This window comes from Phaseolus vulgaris, chromosome 6, assembly GCF_000499845.2.
Source record: "Phaseolus vulgaris cultivar G19833 chromosome 6, P. vulgaris v2.0, whole genome shotgun sequence".
NCBI classification, from domain to species: Eukaryota; Viridiplantae; Streptophyta; class Magnoliopsida; order Fabales; family Fabaceae; genus Phaseolus; species Phaseolus vulgaris.
Window position 1 is genome coordinate 1,168,823 of NC_023754.2, and position 21,732 is coordinate 1,190,554.

Below are 21,732 nucleotides of genomic sequence, written 5' to 3' on the forward strand. Positions count from 1 at the left end.
CTAAAATTGCAAAGACAAAGGGGCACCCTAGAGGCCGTTTGCACTCCGACACTCAAGTCAGTACTGGGGCTAGGAAACACCAAAACAATTAGCCGTAAAGCTCTGTGAAATCTGTGTGTGTATTCGCGTAAATGTTGCGTACCTTATTAGGTTTAATACTACCCTTTATATACTATAGGGTTTCCACTATTTCTGCTACCCGCATTTAGGGTTTCTGAGGGCATGCCTTAGCGCCGCTATCACCCACTCTGATGTGATTCCACTAGCACAATTAGAATGATTCTTGACATTCTTAGGAATCATCTTGAGTTGGTTATGAGATAGGCACTTTATCATAGAATTGGATCAAGGTTCTATGAACAAGAACTCACCAAAACTAGTGCCAAAACACAAACTCATATGGAAGTTCCAATTATTGTCAAATTGAACCGATTAAAATGAGACGAAAAGCAATTGCACCGAATAGAATTGACATAGAACTGAAATGAACCGATCAAAATGAAATAAAAGGCAAGAATACTGAAAAGAAGTGCTGGAAATATAAAAGCACCGAACCAAAACACAAAACAAAGAAGAACAACTTGCTGAAAAGTGAAATAGCTGAACCAAAAGACAAGAACACAAGCTAAGACATGAATATCAAAAGAGAAGGAAGGAAGGAGAAGAGAAAGCTCATGAAGATGGAGGTATGGTTGGATGATCACGCCACTAGGAGGATGGAGACTTCAAGATAAGTGTGCAAGCCGCCACTTGAGGTAACCATTGAACCATCAAGATAAGACTAGTGAAGAAGGCACAAAGCTCTCCAATGTTGTCTCAAAAATTGAGTATAGTTTCTTTAGTCTAAATTCAAATCTGAAATGTACAAGGGCAGCCCCTTAATTTATAGCCTAGAGGTGCTGAAATGCAAGCTAAAAGAATTCAAAATTCCCTCCTAAATTCAAATGAAAGTGGCACCTAATCCAAGTCATGAGGAAGGTGTGATCTCTTCTCTCACTTTGGCACCTCCTTATTTACTCCTACACCTATCTACTAACGCACCCCCCCCCTAAGACTCCTAACTAAAGACTAAAAGATGCTTTAACAATAGAGGTTTCTAATGTTTCCCTCTAAGCACCTTTCTAAACAATATTCTTTATTATTTAATACTTGGCCTTGCCCTTCATGAGATGGACTTGGGCTTTTTGGGCTTTGGCCTTCTTGGGCTTGGGCTTGGGCTTCATCTTTTGCAAAGATTAATAAGAAGAATTTTAAGTGTGAGGGCGAATGATCTTGTCCTTCATTATTAAAGGCCTCCTTTAATTGATTCTCATCACACTCTTAGGGCAATCTAACGCGTAAGGCTCCCTTACTGGAATGCAACCTTTGACGGGATGACCGCTTGGGTACAAACTTGTGCACCTAATCTCTGGGGCCATCCGTCCTAAGAGTGCCTTAGTTTTTCACGTGCCATGCATGTAGCTTACCCCTGGAACGTAACCCTCACGAGCCTTTACTCTTCCTGTGGCTCTTTACTTGTGCTATGCCTGAACGCGTCATTCAGACCACATGGACCCCTCATGATCTAGGCTTCTCCCTACTGATAACTAGTGTGTTGTCTGGGACCCACCTCTCGTCGCCCAACTCTACTGTTTGAATCACCGATGTTTGATGTCACATCGCCCTTACTCTATTGCCGAGGACACATCAACACATCCTGGTGATCGACGTCTGACCAGCTTACGTGGCCCACCATTACTAGTAGTCAACGACGTCCGAGGACTGGTCTGTACACTTTCCTAGGTTGAGGTTGAGAGTATTCATTTACTTTAGGACTCTTTTCCTCAAAATAATCACTCAACCTAGAGTTAGGTGCATGAGAACTTCTTTTTTATTTGTATTCAACCTTTTCTTTAACCATTTTGAACTCTTCTTGTAACAAAGCAAATTGAGTGTCCCTTTCTTTGAGTTGTGCCTCATGTTGCATTTGTCTATATGAAAGTGATTGAGAGGCTAGTTGTTTCAAAAGATATTTAATAGAATCTCTATTTCATTAGAATTACGAGAATGAGAAGACATGGTTAGAATTATGTGTTATAAGTAATTTACCATTGTTCCTGCCGGTTGACCAAAAACACCTTTGTGCGTCTACGAGAGTCTCACGCCCAAGGATCCTTGCGTTCAGTCGTGATTTCCTTCCGATTGAACACCTGAAAACACAAGGACAAAGGGCGCCCTAAAGGTCGTTTGCACTCTGATGCTCAAGTCAGTGTAGGGCTAGGAAACACCAAAGTAAGTTGTACGAAGCTCTTGTGAAATCTCTGTGTGTGTTACGCAGTGCAAATGAATAACGTACCTTACTACATTTGTTACTTCCCTTTATATAGCCTAGGGTTTTCACTGTTTCCATTACCCAAAATAGGCTTCCTGAGGCGGTGGGCCCCAGCGCCTTTGTTACCCACTCTTAGGATAACCTAGCGCGTGGGTTCCCTAACTGGAGTGCAACCTCTGATAGAATGACCACCTGGATGCCACATCGCGCACCTGATCTCTGGGGTCACCCGTCTTGGGAGCGCCCTAGCTGCTCACGTGCAACTTCACCCCTGGAATGTGACCCTTACAAGTTATATCTCTTCCAGTGCCTATTTTCTTGTGTTACACCTGAACGCGTCATCCATACCACGCACATAGACTCTCGTGACCTAGGCTCCTCCCTTACTGATAACTGATGTGTGGTTTGTGATCCACCTCTCGTGGCCCAGCTCTGCTGTTTGAGTCCCCATTGTCTGACCTTTCCACACTGTCTAGTGGCACGTCAGTACATCCTGGTGACCGATGGCTTACCACTCTTTGGTTCCTTGGCGCACGTGCCTCGCAAGACACTAACCCATGCCTCTCATGGGTCCCTACTTATGTGGCCCCAACATTACTAGTGGTCAACTACGCCCGAGGACTAGTCGGTACAACCACAAAATAGATCAGTGGAGTAATGTAGGTAGATTCCCAGGAAAGGGAGGTGGATCACTTAAGTACCAAGCCTTTCCTAGCCAGATTCTATCCTTCAAGACTTTCACAAATCTTTTTCTAAGTGATTCACTTAGAGCACAATAAAGAATGAAAACACAATTTTATGCAAGAAAACAATGCAAAGCAATAAAAGACTTAATAGAAAAATAATGCTATCTAGAAAAGCTTGTAAAACTAGGCGTTTCCTAAGGTGAGGCTTCTTGGCACTTTGAACCGTGAAGACACACTCACCGTCTAATGTGCAATTAATCCACTAACTATTCAAGGTTTTGCAAATTACAACTCAAATAAAATATAAAGAAAATTGAATTGACAAAATTTAGAAATTCCTATAATAGACACTCCTTTTTTTTTTTTTTTACACTCCTTCTTTGTGTAAGTGTTTAAGCTCACTTGTTGCTTCCCTCTTGCTCAACCACCCAAGGATATTCAATTTGGTATACAAATTTGCACCTACTAAGTAATTGTTCCCGCCGATTGACCAGGGTCATCTTTATGCGTGGCTTGTCCTCGCGAGCTAGGGCACCTTCGTTCTGCTCCGTTTGTGAGTACCTGAAAAGAAGTGAACAAAGGGGCGCCCTCGCGACCGTTTGCACTCCGACGATCAAGTTAGCTAGCAAGAAACATCAAAGGTGACACACCTCCGTATCGGAACACCGTGACTGGATGCTCTGAAGGTGGTAGAAAATACTGAGTAACTAATACTGTGTTGTCCTAATTGTCTGTGCGTACAGTGGGTGCGCCGTGAAAGAACTAGGGTTTTTGGCTCTGTGTAAACTGTGAGTATTAGGTTAAAACTCGACCCTTTTTCAAACGTCCCAACGCCCCTTTTTATACACCTCCCGCATTTAAAGCGCGTTAAAGCGCATTAAAAGTGTATAAAAATGTGCCTTGAAACATTTGATACGTAAACTAAATTAACGCGTACCTTAGCGAACTTTCAGGAAAATATTGATATTCCAGTGCTTATTGCCACGTGTTCTTCTGACTTTATCGTTATTCTACGCAGAGAGCCTCACAGCGTCGTAACCCAACTTAGGGTTATTCCATTGTGCGAGTCCTCTTTCCTCGAAGTGCATCTGGCGCGTGGGGTGACTTTCTGGGTGCCAACTCATGCACCCCAGCCTCTAGTCAGTCCCCCTGGGAGCGCACCTACTTTACTCTCGCACCACGCACCTGGTTCACCCCTGGGTTTGGCCCTCTCCTGGGTCGTATCTACCTCAGGGGTCTTCCTGAGGTGGCGTGGTACTTCACGAGTCAGGATATTCCCTACTGATACTAGAATTATGGCTTTGGAGCCACCTTTCTCTTCTCTTTGTTACTGTTCTGGGCTACGTATTAACCTGGCGATGCTTCAACCTGACGACACCCTCTCCAGGCGACGCCTTACTTTGGCGACGCCTTCTCTTGGCGACGCCTCATCCTGGCGACGCTTCATCTTGGCGACGCCTTATCTTGGCGACGCCTCATCTTGGCGACGCCTCATCTTGGTGACGCCTTATCTTGGTGACGCCTCATCTTGGCGATGGCCTATCTTTGCGACGCCTCAAGCGGTCAGTCTGTTGACTTCCTTCCTTGGACTCCTCTAGTGGTCCCACTATATGTTGACTTTGACTTTGTCGTTGACTATGACTTTGATTTTAGTCAACGCCCGGGGACGGGATGGTACACAAGCCCCCCAGTCTTGAGCTAATACTTGTTCTCAGCGAAAAGACTATGGCCTCGCCCTATTGTCCACGTGGCGTTCTGATGATGTGTCATTCTCTGAGCGGTAGACGTGACATTCTCCGTACCGCTGACGTGACATTTTCTGCGCTGAAGATGTGACGCTTTAAGTCATGCGTTAATCTATCGACACGTGGCTCGATCCTATGGCCAGGGACGAGCGTCGTTAGCGCTTCTCAAGTTAACGTTATAACCCTTTGAAAACACGCGCTCAAGGTACTGTTCCATCACCTTACATATTCTCTCCACTGTTCATCTTCTCTGAAGCTCTTGCGATTCTCGCGTTATTCTCCTTCATGAAAGCTCGTACCTTTGCACTCCCTCCTTCAGTAGGTATGGTTTTTCTGTTCCTATGCCTCTTTCTTTTTAGTGTATTATCCTCATACCTGTCTGGGACTGTTTATCTTTCTCGCATTTGTGTTCTACTTCCTGGCTTCTTTGTTTTCCTCTTTCTGAACTTCTCGCGTGGGTAGATGTTTCCTTAGGGTTTTTCTCTTCCCCTTTTTGCCTTAACCCTATTTGCTAAACCCTTTTTCCTTTCTTCATTCTTCAGCTTTTTCATCACATCATGGTGCGTACAAAATCGGCGCCCAATCCTCCTCCCCCAAAGGTCCACTATAAGGCCCTTTATTCATGGGCTTCCGACGAACTCTTAGATGAATGCACCACCTTAACTACTATTGAAGACATAGAGGACTGTTCCCGCCGGTTGACCTGGGTCGTCTTTATGCGTGGCTTGTCCTCACGAGCTAGGGCACCTTCGTTCTGCTCCGTCTATGGGTACCTGAAAAGAAGTGAATAAAGGGGCGCCCTCGCGGCCGTTTGCACTCTGACGATCAAGTCAGCTAGCGAGAAACATCAAAGGTGACGCAGCCCCAAGTAGAACACTGTGACTGAATGCTCTGAGGGTGGTCGAAAACTATACTGAATGACTAAAGTTGTGTTGCCCTAATCGTCTTGTGCACACAGTGGGTGCGCAGCGAAAACAACTAGGGTTTGTGCCCTGTGTAAAACTACGAGAATTAGGTCAAAACTCGGATCCCCCTTCAAACGTTCCCAGATCCCCTTTTATACACCTCTCGTATTTAAAACGCGTTAAAGCGCATTGAAAGCGTATAAAAATATTCCTTGGAACATTCGAATCTTAACTGAATTAACGCGTACCTTAGCGAACTTTTAGGAAAGCCTTGATGTTTTCAGTGCTTATTGCCACGTGTTCTTTTGACTTGATCGCGACTCTTCGTGGAGGGCCTTTCGCGCAAAGGGGGTGACTTTCTGGGTGCCAACTCATGCGCCCCAACTTCTAGTCACTCACCTTGGGAGTGTATCTACCTTTCTCTCGTACCATGCACGTGGTTCTCCCCTGGGCGTGGCCCCTTCATGGGTCGTATCTGTCCCAGGGTTTCCCAGCGGTGGCGTGGGTACTTCGTGAGTTAGGTTACTCCCTACAGGTACTAGGACTGTGGCCTTGAAGCCACCTTTCTCTTCTCTTCATTGCTGCTCTGAGCTATAAAGGAGGCCCGAGCCCTCCTTCTGATATCTTGACTCGGCTATTGTCTTATCTTGGTGATGCCTTTACCTGGCGACGCCTTTCTTGGGCGACGCCTTTGCGAGGCGACGCCTTTACCTGGCGATGCCCCAAGCGGTCAACCCGTTGACTTTGACTTTGACTTTTGGTCAACGCCCGGGGACGGGACGGTACAAGGACCATCTGGGTGACCTGCGATTGTACAACTTCAACACCTTCTGCAGAACCCACGATTCTCACATCTCCGTCCGTCATGGCACCCATGGGGAGCCAGTTTGCATGGACGACAGGTCCAATGGGGGAAAACCCTTCTTCTTCTTCTATCAAACGGTATTTAAGCGCGTCGGTCTTCGCCTCCCCTTCACGGCCTTCGAGAGGGAGCTGTTCACGGAGATCAACATAGCCCCCGCCCAGCTACACCCCAATAGCTGGGCATTCGTCAGGGCTTTCCAAATTCTGTGTGGGTACCTGGGCGTCCCACCCTCAGTGGACGTTTTCCTTCATTTCTTTGAAGTGAAAAAACAAGGGAAAAGCCTCTGGGTGAGCTTTTTCGGAGTCACTGGCAGAATTCTCCTTACTTTCTTCCAGAACTCTTACAAGGGCTGGAAAGGTAAATTCTTCAGGGTGTGTTGCGCCAAACACGACCCCACAGCCTTGGATGGCTTTCCTCTATACTGGACGGAGAAGCCCAACCTGACCAAGCCCAAGTCTTTGGACGAGCTATCCTCCGCTGATAGGGAGGTGTGTGTGGCCTTAGCTGGCCTAAAGATCATTTTCCACACCTCGACACTTATAGCTCGCGAATTTGATGCAAATGCACTTTCTGCATATTTTGGTAGGTAAACCTACACTTTTGTTCGCCTTCTCATACTTGCTTTTTAGCATGCTTGCCTTTGTTGCTGAATGCTTTGTTTATCTGCCCCAATTTCTGTTTATGTCGTTGATTCGCAAATTTGCCCTACTGGTATAGTTGATACTTTGTACTTGGTCTGTTATAGTGGTTAAAGTACCTTTGGTAAACTAAGGAACTTGGTTTTGAGTTCAAGTCCTAACTCCAAATTTTTGCGCATAACCCTGTGTATCTGATGCTTCATGCTTGACTTGGTATTGGTTCTGACCCTTGTTCAAGTCCTCCACACTGCCGAAAAACCTAATTCACCCCCTCCCATTGCTGCAGTCCCACTGGCTGTCGCTAACACTCCTCCCACAGCCCCCCTTGACAAAGGCAAAAGGGTGCTCACTATTTCTTCCGAGGATGAAGACTCGGATGTGGGGCCTGCCAACAAGAGGAGGAGGACCAACTGTATCGTCTACTCACGCTCCCCTTCCTCTCCTCATGGGGGGTCTTTACTGAACAACCCTTCCAGCGCCACATCTCCTGATATGAGTTGCATTGAACATAGACACTTTAGAACTCTTGAAAACAACATTATAGGAGAAGAATAACAACAATTTAAGGATCAAAGAGTGCTTAAAACAAAGCAAACGAAACCAAAATCACAAAACAACAAGCTGAAAACAGAAATGGGTTCAAGGAAGCTTAAGGAGTCATCAATGGAGACAAAGCCTTCCAAAATGATGATCCAAACTCATTAAGAGTGCTATTTCCTTGTACACAACCATAGAACATGATATAAACGCAATTGAATACAGAATACACAAGAACCGAACAGAAATTGAAGAACAAGCTAAGAAATACAAAACCAATCGGTGAAAAGGAAGAAGAACACTAACACAAACCAAACTATCGATTGAAATTGCAAGAGATGAAAGAATGAACACTTATTGATGAAGCTTGCTGGATTTGAGAATTAGGAACTGCATCACGCCACTTGGAGTCTTGTTCCAAGATAAGTGAAAGGTTGCCGCCACTTGAAGCTCTCCATTGGCACACAAGATAAGGCAAAGGAAGAAGGAGACAACAAAACTCACAATTTCTCTCTAAACTTGAGTATAGTTTCTCTACTTCTAATTTCCAATTCTGAATTTTACAAAGGCAAGCACCTTATTTATAGCCTAAGAGGTGCTGAAAAATGGGTGGGAAAATTCAAATGAAACTCATTTGAAATTCCCACAAAAAACAAGTCACATGGGAGGTGTGACCTTTTTCTACTATGACACCTCCTAAAAACTACACCTACACCCCCTACTAAGTCACATGGACAATGTGACTCTTTCTAATACATGCACACCTATTTATTTAATATCCACACCTCCTACAACTATACAAGAGTCATTCAAATGATGCTCTTTTATTTAATGCTTGGCCTTGCCCCTCATGGTTTGTTCTTGGGCTTGGGCTTGGGCCTCATCTTGTGCAAAGACTAATAAGAAGAACTTTAAATGCTTTGGCCCTTGTCCATTTTGGTTCTCATCATACTCCCCAAGTTGGAGAGAATTCGTCCACGAATTCAGGACTCCTGCATAAAACAAAGTCGGTTTGCAATTAGATAAGAGAATACAAGAAGAAATAGGCAAACTTGACTTATCACTTTGAAACATTGGGAGTTCAGAAAAAGATGTGCTATACATAGCCCATGTTGGAAAAGATTGTTTAGAAATGATATTATTTGGAAAACTATAAGGTATGAAAAAATCATCCTTAACATTCTTTATCCAATATGGTGTATAAGTAGGAACTTTGGGTAATGAACAAGACAAAGAAGAAGGATACCTTGTAGGCGTAGCACGAGTCAACAAAATTGAATTAGTTGAAAAGGTATTATGACTCGATTTATCATGTACTTCATTTGTTTTTTTATTTTCTCTTTTAGTTTCTTTGGGATTGGTCCTATATGCAGGGCTATTTGGTAAAGAAACCCCGGGCATGAAGTCTATTTGGTGTTCAATCCCTCTTAGAGGTGGTAAGCCTTTAGGAGGATCTTGAAACATATCTTCATATTCTTTTACCAAATTGTCCAAACATGTGGGACTATCCTTAGCCGACTCACATTCAATAGTCCTAGGAATAGCTAAAAAAATAGGCTTTTGAGTAACTATTACCTTTTTAACTTGTTGTGTGGACATGAGAAGGATTCTCTTGGAATTTTTTATATCATTTTCTTTCTCTCTCTTTTCTCTCATTTTAACTTGGTCCTCATGAACTTCCTTTGGAGAGAGAGACTTAAGAATGACTTTGTGCCCATGGAAGTTAAAAGACATTTTGTTGGTAAAGCCATCATGAAAAACTTTTCTATCAAATTGCCATGGCCTACCTAAAAGAATATGAGTGGCTTCCATTGGGACAACATCACACAAGACCTCATCTTTATATTTACCAATAGAAAATGTAATGAGGACTTGCTTGTTAACAACTATCTCACCTACCTCACTTAACCATTGTAACTTGTAGGGCTTGGCATGAGAGATGGTAGGTAATCCAAGTTTGTCTACCACTCTTGTGCTTGCCACATTAGCACAACTCCCCCCATCCACAATCAAAGAGCATACCCTATCATTAATAAGACACCTTGAATGAAAAATATTTTCTCTTTGAGTTTCATCAAAAGGTTTTAAAACTTGTCCAAGCATGCGTCTTATTACTAATAGGTCACCCTCATGTGGGCTTTCACTCTCACTCTCACTTGGGGATCTAGAAGGTGAGGAATGTCTAGAAGATTCAGACTCATGCTCACTACCATCTACCCCATCATGCATATACATAGTTCGCTTAGAAGGGCAATTAGAAGCAATATGTCCATAGCTTAAGCATTTAAAACACTTCTTACTAGACGATTTAGGTGGTGATTTAGGCCTAGAAGTGGAAGTGGAAGGCTTAGAATCTCTAGGTTTGAAAGTAGAGTCCTTAGAAGGGATATTTGAGAAAGAGCTATTTTTATTTTTCCAAGAAGAGTGGTAGTAGTTATCCTTAGAAGAATTTTTGAAAGCATTTTTCCTTGCAAGTTGATTTTCAATTTTACTAGCAAGGTGAACCACATTTTCCAAAGAAGAATATTCTTGTAACTCTACCACGTCTTGAATGTCCCTTCGAAGGCCACTCACAAACCTAGCTATCTTAGCTTCCTCACTCTCATCCATATGAACTCGAATTAAAAGCGTATCTAGTTGTTTAAAGTAATCATGCACACTTAGCGTGCCTTGATGAAACCGTTAGAGTTTCAACAATAGGTCTTTCCTAAAGTGTGGGGGTACGAATCTAGCGCGTAAACAAGCTTTTAAATCGTCCTAAGAGACCACGGGCGGTCTCTTGTGTAGGTCAATGTCCATGAGATATTGATGCCACCATTGCATGGCATAGTCTAAGAATTCTAAAGATGCTAATCTAACCCTATGCTCATCTCTAATCCCATTTACATCAAATATTTGCTCAACCTTAGCCTCCCATCCTAAGTACACATTAGGATCACTTTCACCACTAAAGCTAGGAAGTTTTACATTAGGTGAATAAGGGCCAGCCACATGTTGGCGCCTCTCTTCATGGTGATGGTGCCTTGGCCGTGCATTGTCTTCATAATATCCATGAGAAGAATGAGAATGCCTTGAAGAATGCCGAAGAGGAGGATGATGTCTTCTCTCCCGGTTTGGATGGACTTCCTCACGGCTTAACTCCAAGCTTTGGAGCCTTGCCTCCATTTGTCTTATCACATCAAGATATTGAGCATTTGATTGTCTAGCATTCTTTAAATCTTCAAAGAGAGCTGCCTTTTGAGGTGAGCAAGGTTTGGAGGATTCTCCACTAGAAAAATGAGCCATGATAAAAAAGTACAAAAAAAACAGAAACAAACAATTGAAGAAACTTGTTAGCAAAATAAAGTGAGATATAGGTTGCTGGAAAATGCCAAAGAAAGTACTCAAACCACTCCAAGAAAGTATTCTGTCCTCAACCAAGCTTTTCTTGTGGAATGGAGGAGCTTCAAATGAAAAATGTCAAAGCAAACCACACTCACTTAAGAACAAGTCTCCACAAAACTTTAGAAGAACAAAAGACAAGCAAGAAAAGGTATAAGCAAGAAAAGCTAAACCAAAACAGAAAGCAATATATGACAAACTGGAAAAGAATATGAATGAAAGACAAGCAAGAAAATAAGGAACTCAATGAATAAAGAAGGCACACCAAAAGAGTCCTAGAGAAAAGTACTAGAGTAGATTTAAGAAACAAAAACAGAACTAAAAGAAAAAAATGTTGTATGCAAACTGTGCTATGTTTACAGATCTAACTGGAATGATTGAAAGCGAACTGGAATGTGAAAAATTAACCACAGAAACTTCAATGTCTTAACTCAATAATGGCACTGGAATGAGGTAAAAACAGTAAGCCAATTGAGAGAAATAAATTTTTCAAAATTGCTGCCCAATTACCGTATTCTTTTCGGCAGTATTGTACACTTTTCGTATTTTATTTATCATTTTTTGTGTACTTGGAATTTTTGAGTACTTCTTTTTGCTATGCTTTTGTAACACTTTGAAGAATGTAAATCCAAATTTTCAAAAATTTCCAGTGAGCCAATTAATTGCAGTAAATTGAAAACAGTAGCACGTTTGTAAGAAAACAGAGTAACCTATTTAGGAATGAAAAACAGTATGATGAACTAGCAAAGACATAATGGAAATTGTGTAGAGGAACTTGTATAGATCTAGAATACAAGCATGAACTCAAATCTAAAAATTAAAATGCACAAAGGATCAAGCAATAAACTCAAAAACAGAAAGTAAACCAAAGCAAGAAACAAACAAAGCAATAAAAGTACTACAAGAAGTGATGACAATTATGGAATAACATGACTAAGACAAAACTTGAAATGATTCAAAAAGGAAAATACTCAAACATATGATAGGCATCATAAAGGAAAACAGCAATAAAAATCAAATTAAGCCTAAAAACAGAATTACTAATCACAAAACAGAATCAAAGTGTCCAGCAACTAAAAAAAAAATTTGCACATAACCATGGCTCTAGATACCACATGATATGAGTTGCATTGAACATAGACACTTTAGAACTCTTGAAAACAACATTATAGGAGAAGAATAACAACAATTTAAGGATCAAAGAGTGCTTAAAACAAAGCAAACGAAACCAAAATCACAAAACAACAAGCTGAAAACAGAAATGGGTTCAAGGAAGCTTAAGGAGTCATCAATGGAGACAAAGCCTTCCAAAATGATGATCCAAACTCATTAAGAGTGCTATTTCCTTGTACACAATCATAGAACATGATATAAACGCAATTGAATACAGAATACACAAGAACCGAACAGAAATTGAAGAACAAGCTAAGAAATACAAAACCAATCGGTGAAAAGGAAGATGTTCCGTCCGGTTGACCGGGACGTCTTCGTGCACGACCTCAACCGTCAGCTGGGGTCTCCTTCCCGCTGGTTGTCCGCGAACTCCTGCAAAAAAGGGACAAAGAGGCGCCCTAGCGGCCGTGTGCACTCCGACGCTCAAGTCAGCCAGCAAGAAACACCAAAAAACTGTCCACCCACGTATCTGAGCACCGCGTGTGGCACTCTGAAGGTGGTAAAAGAACTGTGTATATGTGTGTGTGTTGTCTCCTTCAGGCAAAAATATTCTCCAGTCACTTGTACGTAATCTTAAGGCACGGGCAAGCAACCAGAGAGTTTCTCCTAAATTTGCCAAAGGTTCCAACCCTTTTTCCGACATTCCCAGCGCTATTTAAACTGCCCCAGCATTTAAAGCGCCTTAAAGCGCTTTTAATCTCAAACGTAACGCACTCATTAAAGCGCTTAATTACGAAACGTAGCGCATTTAAGACGTTGAAATGCTCGGGAGCCCTAATAGTACCTGAATGCCCGAAAGGGAAACTGTATTGAATATCTTTAATTACCTGGCACCTGACTAGATGGTGTTTCTATTCTGGCATGGCTGTCGTACACGTGGAGGGCCTCACGACGCCATGACCCCATCTGGGGGCGTTTCTGCCCACCTGGGGACGTCTCTACGTGTGAGCCCTCCTGCTTGGGAGTGCTACTGCGCTAGGGGTGGCTTTTTGGGCGCCAACTCATGCCCCCAAGTATCTAGCCACTTACTCTGAGAGCGTATCTGCCTTCTTTTCGCACCCTGCACCCGGTTATCCTGGGCGTGACCTTCCTCTTGGGTCGTATCTGTCCCGAAGGCGTCTCTGGGGCGGCAGGGGTACTTCACGAGTTAGGTTGCCCTTCACTGGTACTATCACTATGGCCTTGAAGCCACCTTTCCCTTCTCTTTATGACTTTCCCGAGATATCGGGTCCTGAGGCTTTCCCACGGCGTCGCTCCCTCCATGGTCTTTCCTACCCATGGGTATCGGGGAACCATATTGTGATTGCCTTACTTTTACACTGTTTGATCTGGCTACGCCCTGGTTGGGCGACGCCTCCACCCAGGCGACGCCTAGCCTTGGCGACGCCTAGCCTTGGCGACGCCTTGCCTTGGCGACGCCTTGTCTCTATCTTGGCGACGCCTTGTCTCTATCTTGGCGACGCTTCCTCTTGGCGTCTCTACGCCTGGGCGACACCTTGAGTTGACTTTGACTTTCCAGTCGTTGACTTTGACTTAGTCAACGCCCTGATACGGGACGGTACAGAAGAAGAACACTAACACAAACCAAACTATCGATTGAAATTGCAAGAGATGAAAGAATGAACACTTATTGATGAAGTTTGCTGGATTTGAGAATTAGGAACTGCATCACGCCACTTGGAGTCTTGTTCCACGATAAGTGAAAGGTTGCCGCCACTTGAAGCTCTCCATTGGCACACAAGATAAGGCAAAGGAAGAAGGAGACAACAAAACTCACAATTTCTCTCTAAACTTGAGTATAGTTTCTCTACTTCTAATTTCCAATTCTGAATTTTACAAAGGCAAGCACATTATTTATAGCCTAAGAGGTGCTGAAAAATGGGTGGGAAAATTCAAATGAAACTCATTTGAAATTCCCACCAAAAACAAGTCACATGGGAGGTGTGACCTTTTTCTACTATGACACCTCCTAAAAACTACACCTACACCCCCTTACTAAGTCACATGGACAATGTGACTCTTTCTAATACATGCACACCTATTTATTTAATATCCACACCTCCTACAACTATACAAGAGTCATTCAAATGATGCTCTTTTATTTAATGCTTGGCCTTGCCCGTCATGGTTTGTTCTTGGGCTTGGGCTTGGGCTTGGGCCTCATCTTTTGCATAGACTAATAAGAAGCACTTTAAATGCTTTGGCCCTTGTCCATTTTGGTTCTCATCATCTCCCACACCACAAACAGTCTAGGAGGAGGGGGTGGTAGAGTCTGCGCCTCCACCAGCACCAACACCAACACCTGCCGCCCCAACTCCCACTCCAAAGCTCATGGAGATTCCCCCTCCCATTAGCCAGCTGATGAGGGGTTTCAACGAGAGGCTATCGCCGGGTGAGCCCTCTGGAGTGAAACGGACAGAGGGCATGCCCTACTACCTGGGGGCCTTCTTGACCGTCACCCTTGAATGGCGCGCCCAAGCAAAGTCCAATGCTAACGGGGCACGTGCCCTCCAAACTCTCCAACAGGAAGTGGCTACCCTGAAAGAGGAGAATGAGAGCCTGTCCCGTGGTTGGGCGTGCCAAGAGGAGGTTTACAAGGCCTCTTTGAAGAGGGCCCAAGAAGCCAATGAGGAAGCCTGCAAACAACTACACGATGCAAGGCAAGCTAAAACTAAGCTCCTCAGTCAGGTGGCGTCTCTTCAATCTAAAATCGCTGATCTTGAAACGACGGTGAAAGCTTCTGAGGCACAACAGAAACAACTTGCAGACCAGTGCACTGACTGGGAGCAATCGTTGGGAAAAACTGAAGGGGAGCTAACTGCAAAGATGGAAGCGCTCAACCTTCTCCAAACTGAGCATGGTAAGTTCCAGGCTGAACTGAACAGGCTTCAGGTGGAGAAGGAAGTTCTCGAGAAGCAGCTAGCCTCCGGAGATTCCACTATTGAAGAGCTGGAGAAGGCCAAGAAGGAGCTCATTGTGGAGAAGGAAATTCGAGACTCCATAATTGAGAAGCTGGAGGAGGCCAAAAAGAAGCTCATTGACGATATGGCCGACACCTTTGCAGAGGGATTCAAGGAGGCCCTAGCTCAAGCCGCCTGTGAAAACCCGGGGATTGACACCTCCAACTGCAACCCTTTCAATCATATCGTTGATGGGAAGGTCGTGCCCCTTGAACTTGGGGAGTGAACTCCGCTTACTGATGCACGTCTTGAACCTTCTCCCTGTAATTTTGTACATATAATTTAATTTATTTGTAATTCTGACAATGGCTTTTGTCTAAATGTTATTCGCTTTCAACTCCTTTTGTACTTTATCCGCTTCCGCTTTTAACTCTTTAGGTAGCACGCGACTTTCTCTCTTGCTCTTTCTTCCTAAGTCACGAGGCACACCCTTCTCTTGGTCTTTTCGCTTAGAAACTTGCTAGGCCTTTGTATCCGTGAGGAATCTCTCTCACGAAGGCGTCGCCTGCCTCGTCATTGCTCAAAGGCAAAGGAGGATTTAACTTCACGTATTTTTCTTATCTTTGGTAGCTCGTGCCTTCATGCTTCATCCTCTCCTTGCTCTTCACTTACTTGTCTTGAGCCCCAAGGCGCTTACTACCAAAGGCATCACTGGCCTTATCATCGCTTAAGATGAAAAGGGTCTCATCTTCTTTCGGGACTCGACATCGCTCAAGGGCGAGGAGGGCTTATCGGTTCTTTTGTGGCCTCGACGTCGCCGAGGGCGAGGAGGACTTATCTCACCTGTACTGGGCGTCCATGCTCGAGGAGGAACCTGCTCTGGGTATCCTCAGCGTATCTTGACGCTTGGGACAAAAATCGCGCTCTGGTGCCCACGCCCATGGAGAGGCCTATATAACAGCACTGAATCGTCCATGGAGTGTCTAAAACACCAGGGCAACTTAGCCCTTATCTCTTTGCATTTGGTGCCCACGCTTGAGGAGAGGCCTACTACAGCAGCGCCGTTTCGTCCTCAGGGTGTCTAAAAACACCAAGGCAAAGTGTCCTAATCATCAGACGCTGGGGCTAGCTGTTCCTACCTGAGGAGGGGGCGTCCCGAAGGAATCCCTTAACCCCTGCCCAGGGACTAGGCACCCAGATTTTAACCTACGTCTAACGTCTGATAGCGGGGCTAGCTACTCATACCTGAGGAGGGGGCGTCCCGATGGAATCCCTTGACCCCTGCTCAAGGACTAGGCACCTGGATTTTTAACTTATGTCTAACATCTGATACCGGGGCTAGCTATTCATACCTGAGGAGGGGGCGTCCCGAAGGAATCCCTTAACCCCTACTCAAGGACTAGGCACCTGGATTTTTAACTTATACTCAACATACCTGTTGTCTTGCTCTGAACTTGACCTTCGCTCCTTAATTTGGCGATGTCTCGTCTTGGCGACGCCTGGCGTTGCCTTGAGTCTTTGTCTTTTGTTTCTTCAATCTTTGATCTTACATGAGAGGGAAAAACTAAGGCAAAAATATCTTAAACTTCTCTTTTCTTTATTTGGGGGACCTCATTAAAAAACCCCCGGGAGGGAAAAAGAGTGTCCCCTTTACAAAATTTCAACTGAAATAAAACTTCAAATTCGCCGCATTCCAACTACGTGGGATGAGGCCTCCTTCTAGAGTCTCTAACTTATATGAACCATTTGTTGAACCAAGTGGTGTTCATGTTTTGAAGAATCCAAATCCTTTGAAGGATGTTGAAGCCTCTGCTATGCTTGATGTTGCTGTGCTGGTTTAAGCTTTGTTATGAGGTAGTTTATATGTTGTAATCCACTATGTGATTAAATCTAAAGCATTAGCATTCTCAATCTTTGTGAAAGTAAAATGTTTTCAAACTAAGTTAAAACAACCGATTGTTTTGTCGAAACAACCGATTGTTTATACTTAGGTGTTTTGAGAAACAGATTGACAACTGTTTTGAATGGTTGAACTGTTAAAGTACCAAAACAACCGATTGATTCGAGGAAACAACCGATTGTTTGTCTTGGGACCATAACAGAAAAACTGTTTTCTTGTTGACTGAGCTTTAACTGTTTTAACTGCTTACGCTCCAGTCATTAAATGCTTTGACCAATTTTTAATGCAATTTAAGAGTTTGTTAAGATTTGATAACAAACTACATCTTTGAATAAATTCAGAAAAACATATTTGACAATTAAGAATCTTTGACAAAGTTTTTCTAAAGAGTTTTTCAAAGTGCTGAGATTGCTAAGAGTTTGTGATTGATCAAAATGTTGGAATAGGATTCTGCTTGTATTGATTTCAGATTATCTTCTGTACCAAGTGTAATCCTTGTACTCTGTTGAACAATTTCGTTTCTGTGTTTGCTGAGATTGGCTGTGTGTTCTTGAGGTGTTCAAGATCAGCAATCTTAGTGTTGGCCAAGGAGAGTGTGTTTCTTGAGGTGTTCAAGGTCATTCTCTTTGTTGTGGTGTAAGTGATCAAGTAGTGATTTCTTAGTGGATTTCCTCAGGGTTCTGAGAAGACTGGATGTAGCTCTGGATTTGGAGTGAACCAGTATAAACAACTGTGTACAATTTCTCTATCCCTATCTCTTTAAATTCAGTTTTGTCTATTAATAACTGGTATAAACAACCGATTGTTTCGGTAAAACAACCGATTGTTTTTCCAGTATTGTGCTTTTGCTTTATGTTTTGAAAAACTGAATTCTTAATCAAGGTTTTCTTGAAGTATTTTTCATTTTAAGCTTAAAAGTTTACTAAAATCTTTCTTAAACAATTCACCCCCCCTCTCGTTTAAGGCCATATATTCTAACACCATTCCCCTTGGCTTTGATTACTCTGAACGACCCAGTCCATTTGGGAGACAACTTGTTTTCCAACTCGTAAGGATGAGCCATCCTCAGGACCAGATCACCAACCTGGAATTGTCGCAGCTTCACCTTAAAGCTGTACTGACGCTCCACTCTTCTCTTCACAACCTCAGCCTTTATTCTCGCCTCTTCTCTAGCCTCGTCTATCAGATCCAGGTTCACTTTTCTTTCTTCGTTGGATTCTTTTGCCACGAAACCTAGGAAACGAGCCGAGCTCTTGTGGATCTCAACTGGGATCATGGCGTCCGACCCATATACTAGACTGAAAGGCGTCTCCATGGTGGAAGATTGAGGCGTGGTGTGGTAAGCCCATACGATCCTTGGTACTTCTTCTGCCCACGCCCCTTTAGCCTTATCTAATCTGCGTTTCAAACCCCTCAACAAAACTCTATTCGCTGACTCGACCTGCCCATTCGTTTGGGGGTGTTCAACTGATGCAAACACCTACTTGATTCCTACTTCTGTACACAACTTCCCCAACTGTTGGCTCGCGAACAGGGTGCCATTGTCTAAAATGAGACGCCTCGGCACCCTAAAACGACACACAATGTTCTTCCAAACAAAGTGTTGTACCTTGTGCGCAGTGATTTGTGCCACTGGTTCTGCCTCTATCCACTTGGTGAAGTACTCGATGGCAACGATCAAGTACTTCATCTGCCTTATCGCCAGTGGGAACCGGCCTAGGATATCAATCCCCAAAGTATGGAAAGGCCATGGACTGTATATGGATCTCAGTTCCTCTGGCGGCGCCTTGTGCCAATCAACGTGCATCTGACACTGCTTGCAACGCTAGGCGTATCGAACGCAGTCTTCTCTTACCGTTGGCCAAAAAAACCTACACGTATTACCTTGGATGCCAAGGACCTTCCTCCCACGTGGCTCCCACAAATACCTTCGTTGAGTTCAGCCATTATCCTGGTACACTCGTCGCCACTTACGCACGTCAAAATAGGATGCGTAAACCCATGTCTGAATAATATCCCGTCTACTAAGGTGTACCTTGCAGCGTTCCTCTTGACCTTCTTGCCTTCTTCTGGTTTCGCCGGGAGAACTCCATCCGCGAGGTATCGCCTATAAGGGGTCATCCATGTGTCGCCTTCCTCTAAGGCGTATATCTGTAGGGCCTTCTCTTCCTCCGGCGAGGTCGCATAGGTACTGATGCAGGGTGCCCTCGCCGTACCTTGACTCAAAGAGCGGTGGCTTCTTGGCTTTCCTCTTGCGATACTAATGTGAAAAAAATCCACTCTGCCTTCCCCCCTTGCCTGAGCTGGCCAGCTTGGCAAGCAGGTCAGCTCTGGCATTTTGCTCCCTAGGGACATGCACCAACTCGAACGCAGCGAAGGCTCCCTTCAACACCTCGACGTACCTCAAGTATGCGGCCATCTGTGGATCCTTTGCCTGATACTCCCCTGTTACTTGCCCTGTGACCAATTGTGAGTCACTCTTTGCCAAGAGGCTTTGAGCGCCCATTTCTTTAGCCAAAAGCATCCCAGCAATCAACGCTTCGTACTCCGCTTGGTTATTGCTTGCTTTGAAGGTGAAGAGTAAAGCTTGCTCGATCAACACTCCGTTAGGCCCCTCCAAGATTATTCCAGTGCCGGTCCCCTGTTGGTTGGAGGACCCATCCACTGAGAGCATCCACTGTGACCCTAACTCCACCTCTTGAGGGTCTCCTCCTGGTGAGAGCTTTGCCACGAAATCAGCATAGACTTGCCCCTTGATGGATCCCTTGGGTTCATACTGGATATCAAACTCTGACAGCTCCACCGCCCAGCGAACCATCCTCCCCGGTACATCTGGCTTCTAAAGTACTTTCTGGATGGGGAGGTTCGTCATCACCACCACTGTGAAACTGTGGAAATAATGGCGGAGCCTTCTGACTAAGAACACCACTGCTAATGCCGCCTTCTCTAGTGACTGGTACCTCAATTCTGGGTCTTGCAAGGCCTTGCTTACGAAGTAGATGGGCCTCTGCACTTGGTCTTGCTCCTGGACCAGCACAGAGCTGATGGCCCATTCTGTTATTGCGAAGTACAATCGGAGGGGGACGCCTGCCCGTGGCTTGCAAAGCACAGGTGGCGTCGCCAAGTATTCCTTTAACTTGAGGAATGCGGCTTCACACTCATCTGTCCATGCGAAACGGCTATTCCTCTTCAGACACTGGAAGTAGGGGTGGCCCTTCTCCCCTCCAGCAGACACAAACCTTGACAAAGCTGCCATCCTCCCAGTCAATTGCTGAACTTCTTTAACTGAGGTTGGGCTCCTCATGGCTATAATAGTTGCACACTTATCAAGGTTCGCCTATATTCCCCTTTCAATGAGCATAAATCCTAAGAACTTCCCTGCCTCCACGCCAAAAACGCACTTTTCTAGGTTTAACTTGAGGCGGTACCTTGATATGGTAGCAAACAACTCTTCCAGATATGCTGTGTGCTGCCCTCTTTCCTGTGAAGTCACCACCATGTCATCTACGTAGGCCTGGATGTTTCTTCCCAGCATAGGTGCGAGGACCTTGTCCATTAGCCTTTGGTAGGTGGCGCCTGCATTCTTCAACCCAAATAGCATCACCTTATAACAGTAGTTGCATGTCTCCGTCATGAACGTTGGTTTACTCTCATCCATTGGATGCATCTTGATCTGATTGTAACCTGAAAATGCATCCAAGAAACTCAGCATCTTACAGCCCGAGGCGCTATCCACCAATGCGTCGATGTTGGGCAGCGGATACGAATCTTTTGGGCACGCCTTGTTCAAATCTGTGAAGTCGACGCACATCCTCCACTTCCCATTCTCCTTCTTCACCAGAACTACGTTGGCCAGCCACTCAGGATATTGTATTTCCCTGATGTGCCCGACACTTAGCAGCTTCTGCGTCTCTTCCTTCACGACGAGGCATCGTTCTTCTTGAACTTCCTCCTTCTCTGTCGCACAGGGCGAACCTTAGCGTCCATGGTAAGATGGTGGCACAAAAAATCTAGGTCGATGCCTGGCATGTCCGCCGCAGTCCACGCGAATGCATCTAGGTTGCGCGAGATCACTGCGGCTACTTTTTCTTGTTCTTCATGGCTCAACAAGCGTCCTAATTTGAACATCTTACCCCCTATCTGCCTTTCCACTACGTTGTCTACTGGTAGGGGTTGCTCACCTTGCACGCTCTCTGCACGAGACTCATTCCTGCCTCCTCCGACGCTTCTTCCATGGGCGAGGCATCACCACCACTTTCTTCTACGCGCACATCCTTTATAGGCGTCGCCCCTATGGGCGTGGCCTCAACAGGCGTGGACTCCACAGGGGTCGCCTCTTCCAACGATTCTAACTCCATTCGCGAATCTGAAATGGGTGGTCGTTCAATCACCATGACCACGCCTCTCTTTGTCTTCAGGCTATTTTCATAGCATTTTCGGGCCTCTTACTGATCTGACTTGATTACAATCACTTTGCCACTAAGATCGGGTAGCTTCATCTTCATGTGGCGCGTGGAGGACACTGCCCTTAGCCTACTTAGCGCTGGTCTGCCCAACAAGATGTTGTAGGCTGAATTGGCATTTACCACCAAGTACCGAATGCTCTCGGTACGGGACACCGCTCCGTCAGTGAACGTTGTCATCAGCTCCAGGTAGCCACGTACCTCCACTGGGTTATCTGCAAACCCATA

At 44.7% G+C, this 21,732-nt stretch overlaps 1 protein-coding gene across 1 annotated transcript; it reads right to left on the bottom strand.

Annotated features, from left to right (window-relative positions):
- Positions 1-19,301: 19,301 nt before the first annotated feature.
- On the bottom strand, positions 19,302-19,859 carry LOC137832972 (uncharacterized). The gene has a single exon (XM_068641376.1). The coding sequence runs from the start codon at positions 19,857-19,859 to the stop codon at positions 19,302-19,304; it is 558 nt and encodes a 185-aa protein (XP_068497477.1).
- Between the last annotated feature and the right edge of the window lie 1,873 nt (positions 19,860-21,732).